The sequence below is a fragment of the Hyperoodon ampullatus genome (genome assembly GCF_949752795.1).
Source record: "Hyperoodon ampullatus genome assembly, chromosome: 6".
NCBI lineage: Eukaryota > Metazoa > Chordata > Mammalia > Artiodactyla > Ziphiidae > Hyperoodon > Hyperoodon ampullatus.
Window position 1 is genome coordinate 40,737,486 of NC_136919.1, and position 19,518 is coordinate 40,757,003.

At 43.8% G+C, this 19,518-nt stretch overlaps 1 protein-coding gene across 1 annotated transcript in view; it reads right to left on the bottom strand.

Annotated features, from left to right (window-relative positions):
- Window positions 1-19,518, bottom strand: part of AOPEP (aminopeptidase O (putative)) — a gene marked incomplete at its 5' end in the record, with an annotated part of 325,752 nt that overhangs the window by 274,360 nt on the left and 31,874 nt on the right. Inside the window, 1 exon segment of the mRNA XM_079705801.1 lies at window positions 12,275-12,520. Within this exon segment, the coding sequence (XP_079561927.1) occupies window positions 12,275-12,520 (246 nt within the window).

Consider the following 19,518-nt stretch of genomic DNA (forward strand, 5'->3'; position numbering starts at 1 on the left):
GGACGAGCACGGGCTCTGAAGAAGTGTGCAGTAACAGCACGGCAGTTCTACAGGCTAACCAAGGAGAAATAAATGAAATGAGAAGGCAGTAGGTGCACTTGATTGCCTGGGGCTCGCCCTTCCTTAGCTCACAACCCAGGCGTGGGCCTGCAGGTTTCTACCACTCAGCTCAGGCACACAACCATCATTAGGCTCCACTTGCCCTATGCCTCAGAGGCCGAGAGTCACAGAAGCCTAGGCCCTGATCCCAGCTGTCAGCACCTGCTGGGACTCATCACCCCACAAGATAAACTTCTCGGCTGAGCAGAAAGTAGGAGAATCATGGGAGGGGCTAGGCAGAGAGGCCTTACTCAGTAACAGGGATTCCAGGTCTCAGACACACTGGGGAGAGCTGCCACAACAGGGCTGGTCTTGAGGGAAGCTGGGGGAGCCTGGGACAGCCGGGCCATGGAAGGGGGCTGAGAGCTTGTTTGGGAGGATCAAATGAGAGAATGTATATATATGTTATATATGTTGTGTGTGTGTGTGTGTGTGTGTGTGTGTGTGTGTGTATTCTCTCCTTCGATCCTCACAAACATATATGTATGTGGAGACACTCTACAACCTATAAAGAGTCGGGTGGTATCATCATTAAAGAATGAAGGCTGGAGGGGAAAGGATCCAGAGGTGCTCAAAGCCACTGACTTCTTCTTTTAATCCTAAGGACTAATGATGCTTTTGTTGGTATAGGCAAAAAAGAAGTAGCCCTTGTAAATTAGTCAGGGCCCTGGGTTGTAAATGTCAGAAACACAGCTCAACTAGCTTGGGCCAAAAGAAAGGGCAGGGGCCCACAGGTGAATGCCATTTCTCACCCATATTTCTGCTTCTCTTACATTCTCTGAGAGCAGGTCCCCCTGGTGATTGGAAACATAGTCCAGTTGCCCTCACACCACACGCTTCGCAGCCTCCTCTACTCTTCATTCCAACCAGGAAATCCCAGGGAAGGACTTGTGCCAAAAGTTAAATAATAAGATCCCTACACAGAGGTGCCCCTAGGGCAGGGGTTAGGAAGAGTAAGTGGCTTGCGTCCCCTGGAGGGAGACAGTGTGAGGTACAGCCATGGCTTGGGAGGGTTCCTGAGAGCTGAGGAGGATGCGTTGACTAGCACTGATCTTCCTCTCAGATCCTCAGCCAGATCTCAGGGAGGTGTCTTGAGGACCAGCAGAGACTCTCTCCTCCAGGCACCTGTGGGAGCCCACTGAATGGGAGAACACATGGTTGGTGGTGGCAACGTCAGAAAGGTAAATATCTAGATCTGGACCTACGTCCCTTCAGATGTTGGAGGAAGTATTACAGAATAATAAGATGTACATTCACTTGTTCTTGAGAACAAGCACCCTCTCTCTCACACTCTACCTTTATAGTACAGATTACCTTCAACAACTTTGGGCCCTACACATGGAAGTCAAAGAAGAGGGGCTCCCGGAATAAAGAGCCATCATCTGTATCCTCAAATAACTTGAAACTATCCAAGCATTCGGAGGCATGAGGCTGAATCCAAGGGGTTTCCTGCATCTGTCCGTTCACTCTCCTCACCCCAACTTCCGGACACCAGCTTGTATGGTCTCAGAAGGCAGGAGAAAAGCTCAAAGTTTAAAAAGACAAAATTCAAACAGATGCAACAGAGATGACCCTGGACCACATAGGAAAGGTCAGAATTATTCCCGAAGAGGTCTGTCCCCTGAGACACCACTTAAGCTGAGGAAGTACCTCACCGCCCCCAACCCCGGGGATCTGGTTACCAGAACAGGCACAGGGGCTAGGGTGGAGAGTCTGGAGGCTGGCAGATTTTCTGGGTCCCATTTCCTGTGGTGGCCTGGGGACCAGGGCCTGAGCCCCCTACCAGGCATTGTGCCTTGCTGAGCTCTGGGGTCCATAATCTCCTGATTGCTTGCAGCTCTGCTAGGAGATATCAAAGACAGGAAGAAATGGTTTGAAGCCAAGCAGAGGGGGTGAAAGAGCAGGGAAGGCTGACTGCGGGTGGAGGGAGACTGGAGGGGGTAGCGGGGAGAGCCTAGGGGCGGGGAGGGTTAGGCCAAGGGAGAAGAGAAATCAGAATTAAATGAAAACAGCATTTGTAGCTGGGCCCCTCTCAGTAAAGTCCTGCCATGCATGCATTAACCCTCCGTCGATGAAAACAAAATCCAGGGGCCTGGTGCCTGCCTGCTGGGGCACATAAAGAGTAGGGGATATAATATCTTCCAGGTGGGTGTGCCCAGAAGCACACAAAGGTGCTTGACAGGTCGTTTAAAGCTGACTGTCAAGGTCAAAACAACACCACCTGCAGGTTAAACTGAAATGTCTTCATCCATCCCCCACCCCGGGTTGTCTGCTGTTGTTTGTTTTAAACCAAAGCACAGTTTGAGCAGCAGAGAAGCCTGACAACTGTTCAAATATATGTACGTGCAACTTACTGGCTTGCAAATGGAGATATCTGGAGGCTAAAAACAAGTGGGGGGGACAGGGGGGACTGACAAATTAGCTGCTAACTTTGAGGAGATGTGGGGAGGGCGTTCTGAGTGGTAAATTGCCAGGCTGAAGGAAGAAGGCCTTTTTCCACACAGCATACTCCTGATGTAGTATTTGTAAATGCTGTTTTGCATTGATGGTGCACAGAGCAGAGGGGGCTATGATGAAAGGAAGGGGCCCCTGACCTTGAGATCTGTTTATTTTGCAATTGACTAGGGGTAAGAGAGGCCCCTTCTGAACCTCCTGCTTGCAGGCCTAACAGTTAAATGCCTACTGCTGCCCAGGTGCCCAAGTACAAGGAAATCGCAGGCTTGTGATCTAACTAGCCCTCACATCAAAAAGAAAATATACCTGTGTGTAAATCACTGAATGAAACTGAGTCACCCCCACTCCTGTTCAAAATAAAACTCAAACATAATCAAATCAAAGAATGTTAAGGCTCTAAGACACTCTGCAGGCGATTCTAAATCAGCCCCTTACTTTTCCAGAGAAGAAAACTAGGCCGGGGAGGCCCAGTGACTTGCCAGGGATTCTGGCCTGTCACTGGGCCCAGCTCCTGGGGAACACATCTTCCTTATGAATAACAGACAAGCAGAGGAGCTTCCCCACCATCCTCTTTCCTCAGTCTAACATGCTCACCTGAGAGAAGACGGCAGGGTGTAGAGTCTGTGAAAACTACCCAAGAGACACTTACCTGTCCAGAGATGCCCTCACAGTCCCCACAAAATAACACCTGCAGCAGAATCACCTGGGCAGAAGTGTTAACATTCCAGATGCCAAGACGGCACCTCAAACCCACTGAATCAGAGTCTCCGTGGTGGGACCCAGGTAGCTGCAGAGACCCTAGGGCACTAGCCAACCCAATGGTGTGCAGGGAGAGATGTTAGAACTTCCTTTCATAATTGTTTTCTTCTTATGGAAACTTCTAAGTTTCCGTTTTTGTGTGTATTTTATAATATGCCTAATATATTAACACCATACTAAATGTATGCAACTAATAAATAAATATAAATATATGGAAGGGGTGATTGTTCAAAAATTGATATATAGTCAGAAAAGTGTGGGACCTCCTGCACTAAATGGTGACCCCATCTTCTTCACTGCTGTAAAGCAAGGCCTTTGAGCAGTGCCTGACACATGGCAAGCCCGCAACTGCTACTGACGGCATGAAAGCTGGATTCTGCAGCCAGCTGTGCAATGGGCTCCAAGATATTTTTTCCCCAAGAATCATTTCCTAAAGTGTGTTGTGAGGAGGTGGTTTTCTTGAGACCACAACGGCCCCATGAAATGAGCATGGTAAAGGGGGACCCCTGGGCATAAGATTTGGGGGAATACTGCATATTATGGCCCTGTCTTTGAGAGGCACATATATGACAGGATATTAAATCAGGATAATAAGGATATTAAAGGCTTTCTTAGAAGCCCCCCAGTAAAGACTCCCTTTTAACTTTCTTTAATCCATTCATTTCCTAAACTAATTAACCCACAGTTCCTTTTCCCACATTATAAACATTCCACAAGACTAGTCTTCTTGGAACCTAGGTAGAAAATCCTGACTTAGGCTAAAGATTTCATATTTCCTTGGAGCCAGAGAATCATCAGCATTCATCATACCTGTCCACTGATATAAGTCTACTGAACGAATCCTTGGCTTTGCCCATCCATCCTTTCCAACTGCCAAGTTGCACATGTATGATAAAAGCTAGAAACTGCAGCTGACTCATTCTCAGAGTAGGTTCTCGGGGTCTCCTCTTAGGGGAGACTAACTCAAAAACTAGGATCTGCCAACCATAGTCCGCATCTCTCAGCAAGCGGGCCTCTAAGGAACAAAGGCCTTGTGGTGAGTCTTCAGGCTCACAAGAGCACCCTGACTTCCTTGGCCAACCTAAGTTTTGGCTGGGGAGCCCGAGTATCATTCACACTCTCATGAAATGGAATTCCGAGATTTCCATTTTAATGGTGAAAAGGGGACGTGATAATTTTCAGCAAGCTGACTGGGAACATAAAGGGCAGATATGGCATTCTGTCTTTCCGGAACAATGTCTAGACTCTCTGAGGAGACACCTCTATAAACAGCATGGTTAGTTAACCAAGAAATACAACATTTCTATTTCAAGCTTCTTCAAGCTCCACTCTGGGGTTAAATCAGAGTGGACTTTTGCAGTGTACCCACAAATCCCTCAAAGTAATGAATTATTTTTAAAAGTAACACACTTTTAAAGGAGTGTTTCCTCACATCTTTGGCCTTTTAAAGTTAATGCTTCTTTTTAAGAAAAGTAGCTGGGATACTCTTCCAATTACATTCTAGGGGTGGGTAAAGTGACAAGGCAACCTCTTACCCACTTAATGCAAACAGGCCTCTGGGGCTTAGACGGCGGTGGGTTCCAGATGCGCAATGGCTATCATACAACAGAGGCAATGTTCCCTCGAGCAGAGCTATTCATAGATTGTGCCTTGCTTGAGAACTGTTTCCAGAGTTGGTGTTTTCCCTAAAAGGAGTCCAACCTTAAGAGAAATACATACACCGCTCCATGGCCACATGCACACACAACACAGTCCAGAAGCCAGGAGCATTTGCTCACTCTGTGAAGTGCTTCAAGGAGTGAGAACGCACAACACTGGTAATATTCCAACTCAGACAACTTTGCACATTCAATTCCATGGTACTTTTTCACCCAAGGAATGTATGTTCTATTCAGTAATGGTGCTTCTGTAGAGAAATAACTGAGAGGAGAAAAAAAATACAAGGCTTTTCTTTGCAGTGGAAAAATGGAAAAGTAGGGCCAACTGGCCAACTCAGGCTCAAGGGCTGGAAAGGATTAGGGGCCTATGATGACATCCATAGAGAGAGAAGATTACAAATGTAGTAGATGGATGATTGCTTCAGGAAGGCCTTTCAAAGGCCTGACAACTTCTCTTGAAGAATGGCCCCAGCAGTGTTCTCTGAAGGTAGGACTGTCCGTCTATGTGTGTGGAGAACAGTTCAAAGAAGACAAAACACTTAAGCATAATCTTTCAGAGGGTGAGGAATCGTAGTAAAATGGTGATAAAATGCTACTTCGGGACCTGACAAGCAGCACAGCTGTTTGATGGCAAGAAAGAGATTCTGGCTAAGCCGAAAGCTGTGAGTTCACTCTGCCTGCTGCTCCTCTATACAGAGAATCTGGCCCCAACATACTCATGTGATCCAGGAAATTGCCCGGTACCCAGATTCTATGGTTGCCTCAAAGTGAGCCCACAGTGAACACTGATCTTCAACTAGACTCCATGACACTATGATTCTACAGGGGGACCTCGAAGCAAATATATATACCTCAGAGAGGGTTACAGATAAGTCTTGCCTAAGTCTGAACCCCACGCTCTGACAGCCATCCCAGGATGAGGCCCTTTTACTTCTGTCTCTGACTTCCCAGCTCTAAGTGACTTGGGGACATCATATGTTCTCCTGGACCTGTGCTGTAAAGAATGTAGCGTACGCACACCTTTTCACTCCCGTCTCAATCACTACAGACTGACATTGCCAAAACTAACCAAATAATCCCAGTCAAGGGCTTCCAGAGTCCCAGAAGAACATCGCCTTATGAATACCTGTTTCTATTTCAAGAAAGAAAAATGAAAGAACCAGAACACATTAGAAGGGGAAAGCCCTTCTCTATAAGCTAGGAGGAAAATAAAGTCAAGTAATTTTCTTAAGAAGAAAAATAGAAGTAGAAAACAGAGTGGAGAAATAAACACAAAGAAAGCAACAAAGGGGAAGCATCTGAGGGGGCCTGAGCCCCCTCGTGTGGCCCTGTGGACCTTGCTACTCACAACAGATCCTATTTGCTCATTGCTCCAGCAATGGCAGGGGTGCCAGTAAACAAAGGATTAAAATTTTACAGGAAAAAAAGAAGGTATGAGCTGCTTTCTATCACTCACACCCACCTGTTTGTAAAAACAGAAAAGAGTTATAGAGGAAAACAGGGAAAGAAGTGCTCCTTCAAAATACTTCTAAAAACAATCCATGCAGAAAGAAGAATTTATTAAAGTCTGGGAGACCAACAGCAACAATAACAAAGAACTTAAACCCACACATAGACCCCAAAATCCACAGCACATCAGAGAGAACAGAGGACCTGGCAACCTTGGTGAACCGAAAGGTACACTAATTTCTGGCTCAAAATCAGTTTCCCCAAGGAAAGAATCACTATGGTTGCATCCTGCCTCGAAATCAAGGGGCCACAGCCCCTGAAATTTACAAGAGGATTGTTGAAATGTACAGCAGTTTTTGGTTTAGGGGAGCCAAAACTTCAAGTAGAAGCTAACAAAGAACAAGTAAAGAAAAATTCCCAAAACTGTGAAACGTTGCTACTTAAGATAATGACAAAAATTTACGACCGCTTCCTTCCCCAACAGAAAGGAGCACAATCAGAAGGCTGAAAACAACAGGCCCTTTGTACCAGCATGTTATGTTTTGCTTATTCTATTACACACTGGCTGGGAGATAAGAATAAACGGGGCAATACCCTGTCTAACCCCAGGAGGAGGAGGTGGAAGGAGAGCTCGTTACATTCATTCATGGGCATGTATGTGCACACCACTTATTCGCAAATTGAGGCACTTAAGAAAATTGGGCATGCAACAGTCAGCAACTAGTACAAGCATTCAGAAGCCTTTTATTGCACAATCCAATCTTTTAAGAACAAGTCATGTGTAATTGGGAGCTTTATAGTTTTGCTCCACTGTGAAGTGCACTGAAGATATTTCAGTAATTGATAATTATTTCTCTATGTTCTTTACTTATCAGTCCTATTTTTGTTCAGTCTTTAAAAACCTTAAAAATTAGGCTGAGCAAACATATAAATAATGCCTCCCTCCTTGTGACCTGTTGTGTTAAAAAAAAAAAAGCTTGCAAGAAATCAACCAGCAGCCACTGGGGAGAGTTGCCAGTCTGGGTGCCAAGTGCTCTGATGCCCCCTCAATGGAGAATTCTGCTCAAGCACAGTAGATGCTTAGCCAAGTCAGGCTCCAGTCAGTCAGTCACAAGATGCTATGGCACCACTGGTCCCCAGGAAGCCGAGAAACGATTTGACCTCTCTGACAACTCTCTCCATATACACAGGACTGCGTGGAACCATCAATCTCTGCTCAACCTCTGCCCTTTCTTAGTGGCTCTCCCTCACTTTCCTTAAATGGGTGTACGGGTGGCTCAGGTGACCCAAGCCCTGCAGGACCATGGCATTTCCTGGTGCCCAAAATGAGTCTAAGGAAAGCCATTCTAAAAGCTCATTGCCCTCTAGTCATGCTGGCCTTCTTTCTGCCCCTCCAGCCCATTACAACGGTTCCCTTGGGGCCTTTGGACTTGAACTTCCCTCAGCCTGAGTTGATTTCCCACCAGATAACCACAAGACTGGCTCCTTCCTGTTCTTCAGTCTCACTGCAAAAGTCACTCTTTAAAGAAGCCTTTGCCTCTTCACCCTAACGATGCTACTGGTCCCCAGTTACTCTGTCACTTAATGTGGCTATATTTTCTTCATAGCACACATCTTAATTGTTTGTTTTCCTGTATACTATTTTCTCCCCTGACTGGAATGTAAGTTCCGTAATGACAGAGATTTCATCAACCTTGTTCACCCTTGTATACTCAGCATCTTAAATCCTACCTGCCACACAGTACGCGCTTAATAGAACTTTAAGAATGAATAAATGAATAAATAAACAAACAAATGAACTGATGAACGAGACAATCTGGTCCAGAACCAGAGGGAAAAAGATCAAAGCAGAATTGGTCACCTATCATCAACCACACTGCTGCCTTTTTTTTTTTTGTCCCCAGTTTTCCAAGAAGGACTGGGGTGAAACTACACGTGAATGGTCGAGTGGGGAAGCACAGCCACAGAGGACATGGCTTTTTTATTCAATGCTCTATACATAAAACCACTCTGAAATGATTTGCAGAAGATTCTTCCAATTCAAATAGAGGAGGAAAAAAAACAAGAACATATTTCGATGTCAGCAAGGTAGTTCTGCCAACCTAATTACACCCCGTGACATGTAATTGTGAACTGCTGAAAGACAAAGGGTGGAGCAAAGCACTTATTACAAACATACACAGAGGTAAGACTGAAGTGTTAATTTTGAGACAACTGTCATAAATCTGATTCCAGGATATTATTCCATTAACATTATTATTATTATAACAAAGAGTGTACGGAGGATGACGAACTCCTTTCATGAATTTTGCAATACCTAGGAAATTAGGCTTACTAGTCAATGCCTGGCTGAGACGTTTGAGAAAATACAAGGACACAATGAAAATGACAGAATGCTAATTACACCAACATGAAGAGAGTTGTTCTATACATTAGAGACTCATTTAAAATGCATTCTTATCTTCATTTAGATACCATATTACTCAATCCAAGAAATGTACGCTCCACAGCTCCTCATATGGCAGATTCAGCCTTTATAGAAGGCAAAAGTAAAATGAAACAAAAACAGAAAGCCCACATTTACAAAATGAGAAAAGGATGGGAATGGAACTGTGAATAGTGCCTTAGAGGCAAACTAGTCATTTTTCTTAAAATCAGAATAGAATGAAAGTATCTCTCCCCTGGAGCAGTGATTCAGGAAAAGGGGAGGGGTTGATAAGTAACAGTTCCTAGTATATTAAAAGGTGACAAAAATCATGAAGTGCAGTATTGATAAATGTTCTACTTACTGCTATGTTTGAAAAACACTCCAAATTCTAAACCGTTGTTGTTTTATTATTTACTTTGTTATAAACTGATTTGTCATTATCATACATTCAAATTGTACAAATGTTTTTTTCTTGCTTTACTGAAATATCAGAATCAGGCTCAAAAACAGACTCAGAGAGGAGAGTTTTAAAGTTATTCATGTGAACTATGATATGTAATATATAAAATATAGTGAAATTATTATGGATATTATCCCAAAAGTTTTTAAAACTTTTATTAATAATTCACCCATTTTAGTTCATGTGGGACTGCTTAATGTCATCTACTAAAAAAGAACACTAAATTTATGTAAAATGTTATTCATTATGATTAAGACCTAGTCACTAAAGAAATCCAGAGGTATGGAATTTATGATCTTACATACATGTTTATAAAATGTGGACTCAGGAAAGAAGCATTTAATTTACCAAGGAATCCTTTGATCTCCAGTGCATTACAACTAATAGGACAATGGCAAATTTCAGTGTAGATGTCTTTTTTTTTTAATAGATCTTTATTGGAGTATAACTGTGTTAGTTTCTGCTGTATAACAAAGTGAATCAGCCATATGCATACATATGTCCCCACATCCCCTCCCTCTTGAGCCTCCCTCCCACTCTCCCTATCCCACCCCTCTAGGTGGTCACAGACCACCGAGCTGATCTCCCTGTGCTATGCTGCTGCTTCCCACTAGCTAACCATTTTACATTCGGTAGTGTATATATGTCGACGCTACTCTCACTTCGCCCCAGCTTTCCCCTCCCTAGCCCGTGTCCTCAAGTCCATTCTCTATGTCTACGTCTTTATTCCTGCCCTGCCACTAGGTTCATCAGTACCATTTTTTTTTTTTAAGATTCCATATATATGTGTTAGCATATGGTATTTGTTTTTCTCTTAGACGTCTTCTTGAGTGGCTCCTACTAGACTTGGGGTTTCTCTGCTCCTCTTTAGGGTACAGAATTGACTTACAAGACTGTCATTTTTGTTCCAGTTTGCTTTATAGAGCCCCAAGCAAAGACTTGACCATAAATAAGGCAACAGGGCCCCAGGAGCCAGCTGAGTCATAAACCTCATTCAGTTGCATGTGGCTCAAGGTGTGGGGATCCCGAGAGAGTCAAGCCAAGCAAGTGGAATCAATTTAGGTCAGAGTTAGGAAAAACAGTGCCTCCATACCCCCAACTGGCAGTGGAAGATACCACAATCCCCCCTCCACTGTTCAAATACAGGGAGAGGTAACTAAGCCCAGGAAAACATCTAGACCAGGGCAGACTATTTCCACAGTCTAAAAAGAAGGAAAAAAATGGTATTTGACAACCAACCACAAATTTTTAAATGTACGGTTCTCCTGTTTTTAAGCATAAAAGCAGTCTTGTTCCTGCTAAGTTATTATCACCATCACAGTTTTTGACATTTGTGCCCAGTACCATTTGGCCGTAGGGTACTTAGGCTTACTACGTTAAAAAAACAGATTTAGGCATGTTTAAATCAATTTAAATATCTCAAAAAGAAGCAAACACACAGCTTGGGCACACAAACTTAAAAAGAAAAGCTTTATAGATTGGCCTACAGGTCAACAAATTCTGGTTTTGGCAGACTGATATCAGAAAGGAGCTATAGAAAATAAATAAGTTTCTCTGTATGAAAAATACTATGCCTCTGGTTCCCACAGGTCAGAACATGGAACTGTTAGCAAACATGCCCTGAAAAACTGCAACTCTCATAAAGTGCTAAAAACTCCCAAATAAACACGGTCCCTCAAAACGGTGCACAAATCAGAAACATTTAACGAACGACCCTTCCTTTGCCGGTAATTCCATTCAAATTAAGTCCAGCAGACTCTTCAAAGGGACCAGAGAAGACCCCTTGTTAAGACAAATTCTATATATAGACAGCCAAGACAATTACATGAGGCACATAACCAAATATATATAATTATCCTAGTTTTTACATTCCCATTATCTTCATGAATATAGGATAAACATCAGTCTAAATGACCTTCTCAGACCTCCTCAAGGATTAAGACTACCAGCCAGCTTTTAAAAAGTATACGTATGTAGTAAAGATCAAAAGCAAATGTTCTGGTCAGTTCTTTTCTACTCATGGGTTTCACTAAGAATGTGTGCAGCTTTCAGGGAAAACACCACAAATGACAGCTGTTCAAAAGCATAGAAATTAATTGGCAGCAGGAATTTCCTTGACTAATAGGGAAAAACTTAAAGTCACATGTTTTGATGAGCTTATTTTTCCCATCCTTAGTCGAGCATATTCACTGTTAATGATTAAGATTTTCAAACAGAAATATAACCAAGAAAATCCTGAGTACATAACCAAGTAAAACACTGAGTGAAACGCAGTTACTTATTACTGAATGAACCATAGCATTAATGAATGAATTTTAGGCATAAATTACATATAGAAAAATGTTCAACTTTCAGGTCTTGATTTTCCATAGGAACTAAACTGGGGTGACAATAAGAATAATACATTTATTATATTAAAAAATAGTAGCAAGACAAATGACCCCCCTAACCTGCCCTAGTGAGCCATCTGCTTTGAGCTGTTTTTCTAGCAGTGGTGATAGATTTACACTGATTCATCCACAGTCTCTCTGACACAGGGGCTCTCAAGTCGTTGCCCTTGTGACCAGTGGTGAGAATGCATGAGACAGCTGGTCGGGATTACGTGAGCAGCCTGTGCTCTAGAACCAAGTTGTGTCACTCTGCCCAGAGCTATGACGTTGGGCTGGTTAGCATTATGCTCTCACCACCTGAGCTAACTAGCCCCTGATTAGCCACAATCCAACATACACCATTCTGGGGGCACAGTGTGTTCTCAATCCCAGCAACAATGTGAGTGTTTACTCTCAAGGCAACTGAATTGAGCCCATGACACCCAAAGGCTCATGCATGGTGGAGTATACACACACCGTCCCCCAAGGCAGCAATGAGACGGCCCTTCCAACCTAGTCAAACGACTGCTCTGACAGAGCTCAGGGAAAGCAAGAAGTAGTCAAAAAACGTCCACAGAGCCACGACAGAACAACGTACCTGGCCATCCCCAGACTCGGAAAGTTGGCAGGGACAATGAGTACATCCAACCTGGAGAACGGGTGTGTTCCCAGGACAGAGTGCGCTGCTGAGAGGCAAGGAGGGATCAGTGGCAGAAGGGTCTCTTGGCAGGTACCCTTCAGGCACACTGGAGCAAAGACCCGATGAGGAATTATCTCCTGGGTGGTGGCAGAAGCATTCTGGAAGCGGCAGGGGTATTCCATGTGACCACAAACACCAACATACCTGGGAACAACACGAAATAAGTAGATGTGTTTTATTGGTAAATCAGGTTTATTCCTCTTGCCATGGAGATGAGGAACTCTCACAGACACAGACAACTTCTAGGAGACAGTGGCTCTGATGGGCTTATAAGCAAAGCAGTTCACTTTGGTTCTTGGCTTGTCTGTTTCTGCAAAGTGGTGAAAAATTACAGGTCAAAATACTTATCAATGTGCTGAATTGACTATTTTCAATCTAAGCTAAGCAAAAGTAGTAAAATCTTCTTTTAGAATAAATAGGGGGAACCTCCAAGATTCAAAATAACAAAACAACCCCCCACCAAAATAAAAAGCAATTTCCTGCCCTCAGAAACGTGCCTTTCAAATGTCACTATGGGGAAAATCTTCTCCAATTCAGGGACAATTTGCAACTCAGAAAGAAAGGGACAGTGCAACCAAGTTAAAGATCTCACTCTGAAATGTTCTACAATAAAAGATACAGACTCAGTGATGTATCATGCGAACCAAATGACAAAGCTTTTCAAAAGAATACAATCCATTTTACTGAAAAGTAACCTAGCTGTTCTTTACAAAGGCCATCAAAAGTTGTGCTGTTAAGGAATACAGAGGCACTTTGATACAGTATTTCTCCCAATCCACTTTCAATACAAATTTCACTGAATCAACCTTTTAAGGAAACAGACCAGAGCCCAGCCCATACCACCTGACCACTGCCAGTTATTCTGTCAAAGGTGGAGCTGAAAAAGAATTCCTAGAACCTGACTCAGAGGCCTCAAGAGAACTTATCTACCCAAAGAAACCAACATCAAAGGAAACTCTATTTTTCCACCAGTTAACACATCCTTTATTCAAACAGAATGGAAAGCCTCTCTAATTTAAATTTACGAATTATAATTCTAACCATAGGTGCTTATTAGATTCATACTGAATACTGAAAAACCTTAAAATGCTGGCACATCCCAATAAGGGCAGACTGCAACAATAATTCCTCTCCACGCTTCTGAAGTGCCTTTCACCCATCCAAGGCCAGCACTGCCCAAGGAGATCCACGCAGCTATGGAGATAAGCCTTGCCCTCCACCAGCCTGGGACGTAGAACACAGCTTCCAGCACTGATGACATTTTAGGGTAAGAGAAATGGGTGGAGACCCATAAAAACTTCTGCCAGGATAAAGTGACAGGAAGAACATCATTATTGACATTGAACGCTAGCCAAAGTCCCTGGATTGATAACCTTGCCTTACAGAGAGTGAGTATAGGTGCCTATTGGTAAACATCTAACTGAAAAGGCTGCAGTCGTCCACCTAATGACAAGTACTGTGCTGGTGCATCAATTCAGTCAAAGGTTAGAGAATAGTTTGGGGTAGCCAAAGGTATACCCAAAAAAGCCACTTCATTCAAAAGAAAAGGTAAGTTAAATTCTCTCTGGACAGGAATGGCACTAGCCAGGGTAATGAAGGTCATTCCGGTTGTGTGAATCAGCACCATTTTTCATAATCAAAGCCTGGGAGAATATGCAGGACTTTAAGGCAATCTAGCTATAATCAAGCTATGTGAGACCATTAAGGCTCCCAATAGAAATGGAAATGACATCTGGGAAGCTACACGTGTGTTCCTAACGTGGGGATCAGGAAACCTAGGCTTCAGAGTCTGTTCTCAGACTGGCTAGCTGTGACCTGAGGCAAGCAACTCAGTATCTGGGGGCTTTTTTTTCCTCATCTCTAACATGGTCTCACAAAAGTGGCTGCTGGGGGGAGGGGAGAAACTGATTGGAAGAGGGTGTGAGGGAACTCACGGGGGTGATGGAACGTTCTCTGTCTGGTTTAGGGTACATACAATCATCAAAAGCTCATCAAGCCAAACACTTAAGATCCATGCATTCTGTTGTATGTTAAGTATGCTTTAATTAAAAACAAACAAACAGAAAACCTAAAATGGTTTCTAAGATTTCTTCTGGCTCTGTGATTCCATGACAACCCACCACAGAAGCCCCTCTTCATACAACAGCCATGTTCCTGAAGCAGTGAGGCAACACTCTACTTGCATAGAGTCAAGAATAGTCTTCCGCAGAACCAGTGTTAACTCAAAGGTGCTGTATCTTCCTTTCACGCTAACCTTCAGTTATTAATCTCTGTGTATGTGCCTGCTCCAATATACGCTCAATACCAACAAATCAAGCATTTGTAAATACCTCTTCCTGTGCCCAGACTTGTAACCAGAGTAAATATATGAATAGTGCAGATTATTAATAATATTCGATTGTTAATTAATAATCTATAATACCAACTATAATAAGAATAAACAATAATAACTCCTACCACAACTGCTACTGAACATGTACTATGTGCCAAGCACTGTTCTGAACACTTTATGTACATTATCCCAATTAATCCACACAACACTCCTAAAGAGTAAGAACTATTCTTTTCATCACATCGTGAATCATCATAAGCTCCTCGCTGCTGACCCTCCTTCTCTACATACTTCATGATGCTTCTTGAGTTAACTGGGACCCTGGATTTTTTTCGAAGCTGAGCTCAGCTGGTCTGTGGTTCTCTGGCTTCCTGCTCCTTTTTTTTTTTTTGCGGTATGCGGGATTCTCACTGTTGTGGCCTCTCCCGTTGCGGAGCACAGGCTCCGGACGCGCAGGCTCAGCGGCCATGGCTCACGGGCCCAGCCGCTCCGCGGCATGTGGGATCTTCCCGGACCAGGGCACGAACCCGTGTCCCCTGCCTCGGCAGGCAGACTCTCAACCACTGCGCCACCAGGGAAGCCCTTCCTGCTCCTCTGTGTAGTTATTGCCCATTAGTGGGCAAGAGTGGGAAGAACTGGTGAAATATATGTTAGGCTAGTAAATGATGGGAAACTGATCACTGGTTCCCTCTCATACAATTTCTAGGCTGAAATTATTTTATAAGAGGTCCTTCCAAGGAGTGAGAGTGACCGTGTTTTATTCATAATCCCAAGATTGAAAACTGTCAGGAAGTTCTCCTTCAGCCATCCTCTTGTTTCAAGAAGGTTCTGAACTAGAACCACCTGACATAAATGTTTCCCTGTCATAGGTTCAAAAGGAATGGCTAGAAAAGTCTCCCTTGGGAATGCATAGCCTTTACTCACAAACCCCTTCCTCAGTTCAACCTAACAATTTAGTAAATATTTCCAGTATCCTTGCTCTATTCAAGGCACCTCAGAGGATGCTGCTGTGTACACATGTATGAATAAATCTCCAACCCTATCTTTTTTTTTTTTTTTTTTTGCGGTACTCGGGCCTCTCACTGCCGTGGCCTCTCCCGTTGCGGAGCACAGGCTCTGGACGCGCAGGCCCGGTGGCCATGGCCCACGGGCCCAGCCGCTCCGCGGCATGTGGGATCTTCCCGGACCAGGGCACGAACCCGCGTCCCCTGCATCGGCAGGCGGACTGTCAACCACTGTGCCACCAGGGAAGCCCTCAGATTAAACTGAGGTGGTATCTTTGAGGAGCTTTCTCTCTTGGGAGGAAAAATTTTTAATTCTGAAAGGTACAGTGACACAGTTTACACAATTTATTAACATATTTCAGCAAGCAGATTAGATGCTTGCTTACCGTAAAAATCACGAGTGTTCAAAATGCCAGCACCAGCCCCCAATGAATTGTTGACGATGTCAATATATACAGTGATGTAGTAGTGTCTGGAAGCTGGATGCATTTTCTCAGGGCATTCAGTACATTGCAAAGCAAATTGAGATGGGTGCAATAAGAGACAGAAAGTCGAAATACCTTGAGGGAGAAAGGGCTGGAGAAATCAAACCAAGCCAGAAAGATATGGAAAGGCTTCTCTCATAGTGAAGGGTGTACTGGAAATTGGCATTTTTTCCTATGATTTATATATATGTCTAATATGTTATATATATATTATTCCTTCTTTTCCAGACTCTCAAAGAGATAGAAACAGCATTCATCCTCCAAGGTCCACAAGGGAAATTTTCATCACCTTTACAACTCTAAAGAAGAACTCTTCCCCTACCAAGTCTTCCCTTCTTTAGAATGAACAACCTCAATGCCTTTTCTTCTTTGGCTTGCCTGCTTTCCATGCTTTCAATCATTTTTCCTGAGTCCTCTGAACTTTATCCAAGTTTCCATGTCGTGCTTAAACTGTATGGCCCCCAAGTGAAGACAATGCTTTAACAAAGGCCTTTTGAGAGGTTAAACATAACACAGATTCCCCTGTGGCTGGAGAAGGTTATACTGCAGCCAAAGAAAATTGATAAACTTTCAAAAGTTTACCTAAGTGCCTGTTAACTAACGCATTTGCTCACCCAGAATGGGCTAGAGCATGTGTGGAACTGGAGCTGGAAGAGAGAATGTTCTTCCGATAATTTAGGCCACATGAACAGTGATCAAAAGTTCAGTGACCAATACTTTGGTCAAATTTCTGGGACCCAGATGAACACTTCAGTCAAACGCAAGCCTGTGGTATATAAGGCCCCTGTATATGTTACATTTACATGAATTGAACTGGCGGTCTTAGGAAGGTTTGAAGTAGAAAAGGGCAGCGGGGCGGGGGGGTATTGGGGGGGAGCCAAGGGGACCAGATGTGAACATAACCAAAAACACCACTGCGGTTGGCACTTCAGAGCACCTCTGTTGGCAAACTTAGCATGGAGCCAAAGATTTAATGGATAAAAACACAAAGCCACCCTTTGATGACTAAAGACAGCACACATGAAGCACGCAGCCAGGGAAGGATTAAGCAAATGTAAGCTACTAATTTATCAGCAGTACATTTATGATGGACGGAGGGAAAACTTAGTCATAGCATGTCAGGCGTGGAAGGGCGTGCGGGAGGGACGCCATTCCGCAGGCCCTGGTTTCCATACAAGGACATGCTTTCCCTGGAGTGGCACCCTTGACCTCTCTCCACAGCTGATCAGACTGGCTTGCCACTCTGGGCTTTCTCTTGTTTAATCCGCTTGCCCACAGAGGGGTTACTTTTGGCTGTCAGGCAGTCTGTGTGCATCTGTGTTGTGGAGGCTGGCAGAGGCCCAGCTGGGTGGGTCACTGGGTGGGTGGGTAAGTTTGTCTAATTTGGAAATGAAGTACTAGAAAGCCCACTGAAACTGTGCACCTGAACACTCCCCCCTGTCCAGCTTCTGTCAACCAAAACAACCTTTATTTTGCTCTCCTTCTGTCTATTTCTCAATTGGCTCTGACTCAGGAGGACAAAAGAGGAAAGAGATTCACCCCTTCCCCTAAACCCCAGTAGGAATTTCAGATACCATCTCTTCCCAGAATCCCCACTCAATCTGTCCATATCCTGCTCCCATCACAATTATGGGTGCAAGAAGAGTGAAAAGCCATTGCAGTTACCTCTGGGCAGCAAAGAGCACACACAAGAAATGGCTGCTGCCCACTCCCCCACCTCGTGTCTCTGGGAATATGGCTAAGGACAAAATAACAAATTTCTGTCTTTGCTTTCACCTCTCTTCCTAAGGCACACATTTTTCAATGCACACCTCCCCTAAGAGTCAATGAGTCCTGAGGGTGTAAATGAAGAGCACAGTGCTTCTTTACCACAAAGAATCTGAGAACCCCGAACAAAGTCTGTATTCTACAGAGAAGGGAAGTATGGCTTGCCCAAAGAGACATACCCAATCAGTAGAAATGGCACCTTCGGCCTCAAAGGCAGTGCTCTCAACTTCTGTTTTCTATTCCAACATGACAGGTTCCAATCAACAACCGTGGCTCAATCATGGTGCTGACTCTCCAGGTGGGAAGGTAGATCAGACTCCAGGTGAGGTGTAGATGTTACATAGAGTTTTTAAAAGTCCCCAGGCAAGATTCTGAATCACCTGTCTAGCGGGTCAAGCCCAGATGTGGATCTGGGCATTGTAACTCAGTAGGGTTATGAACATGAACAAGTTGCTGTCTGAAGCTTCAGTATCTTTATGTGGAAAATGGAGATAATAAAGCCTATCTAACTTATAGGCTTATCCTCAGAACTGAGATGACATTTAGATCAAGACTTTCCCTGACTACCACATCCAGTGGCTTCTGTATCAATTCAGGATAGACTAGGATATGCTGCAGTAAGAAATAGCCCCAGTGTTTCAGTGGCTTAACGGAAAAAAAGGTTATTTCTCACTCATACCAAGTGCACTGTGAATCCAAGTGACTCTCCAGGGCACCTGTCCTCCCCACTCAGAAGTCTAGGCTGCCTGCAACTGCAAAGTGAGGCCTACTTTGTGATCTCAGTAACAAGGGAAGAGAGTATCGGAGGGTTGCGCATGCAATTAAATGTTCCCATGTGAAAGCAGCATGTCACTTCTGTCCACAATTCTCTTCTTCCCTCAAGAGTGCATAAGTAAAATCCAGTAAGCAATCTAGGATCCTCTATATAGCTCAGGGCTGACAGTCCAAAACAGGCAAGTTACTGAGTAGGAAGTAGAAATTACTTCCTTTCCTCCAAAAAGTAAATGCAGGCAATAAGTCATGCCTATGTTAAGAGAGGCCTCAATGGCTTTATCTCCTAAGGATACCAACCACTGTTGTCACTGTGGTAAGAATGAAAGCAACATAGCAAAATAAAACAAAAGGAGTTTGCACTAAGAGCGTATCTTAGTTGGTTTTCAAGGATGAACTAAGCATCTGTATCATTACTCTCCACCAAAAGGTACTGACTTAGTGACTTTCTGTAAACAGGAAAAAAGATTAAACTGAGGTGGCTGTCAAAGTCCTAGGAATAAAGCACGATGCAACAGTGTACAACGAGCACACTTCTGTGCCTCATATGTTCACTCTCCTCCCTATTGGCTCTGAAAACTAGAAATAGGTGAATGCCTCGGGAGACTGCAAGTAAATATCCAAAGGCCTATACTAACTTAAAAAAAAAAATTTATTTTCTCTGATCCGCCCTGAAAAAGAAGACATTGCTGCTGAAGTTAACAGAGCCCTGACCCGGCAAGATTCTTATAACCCAATGGCCTTCTGACAGCTTCCTCATGTCCTGTGCTCCTAAGGAGGCTG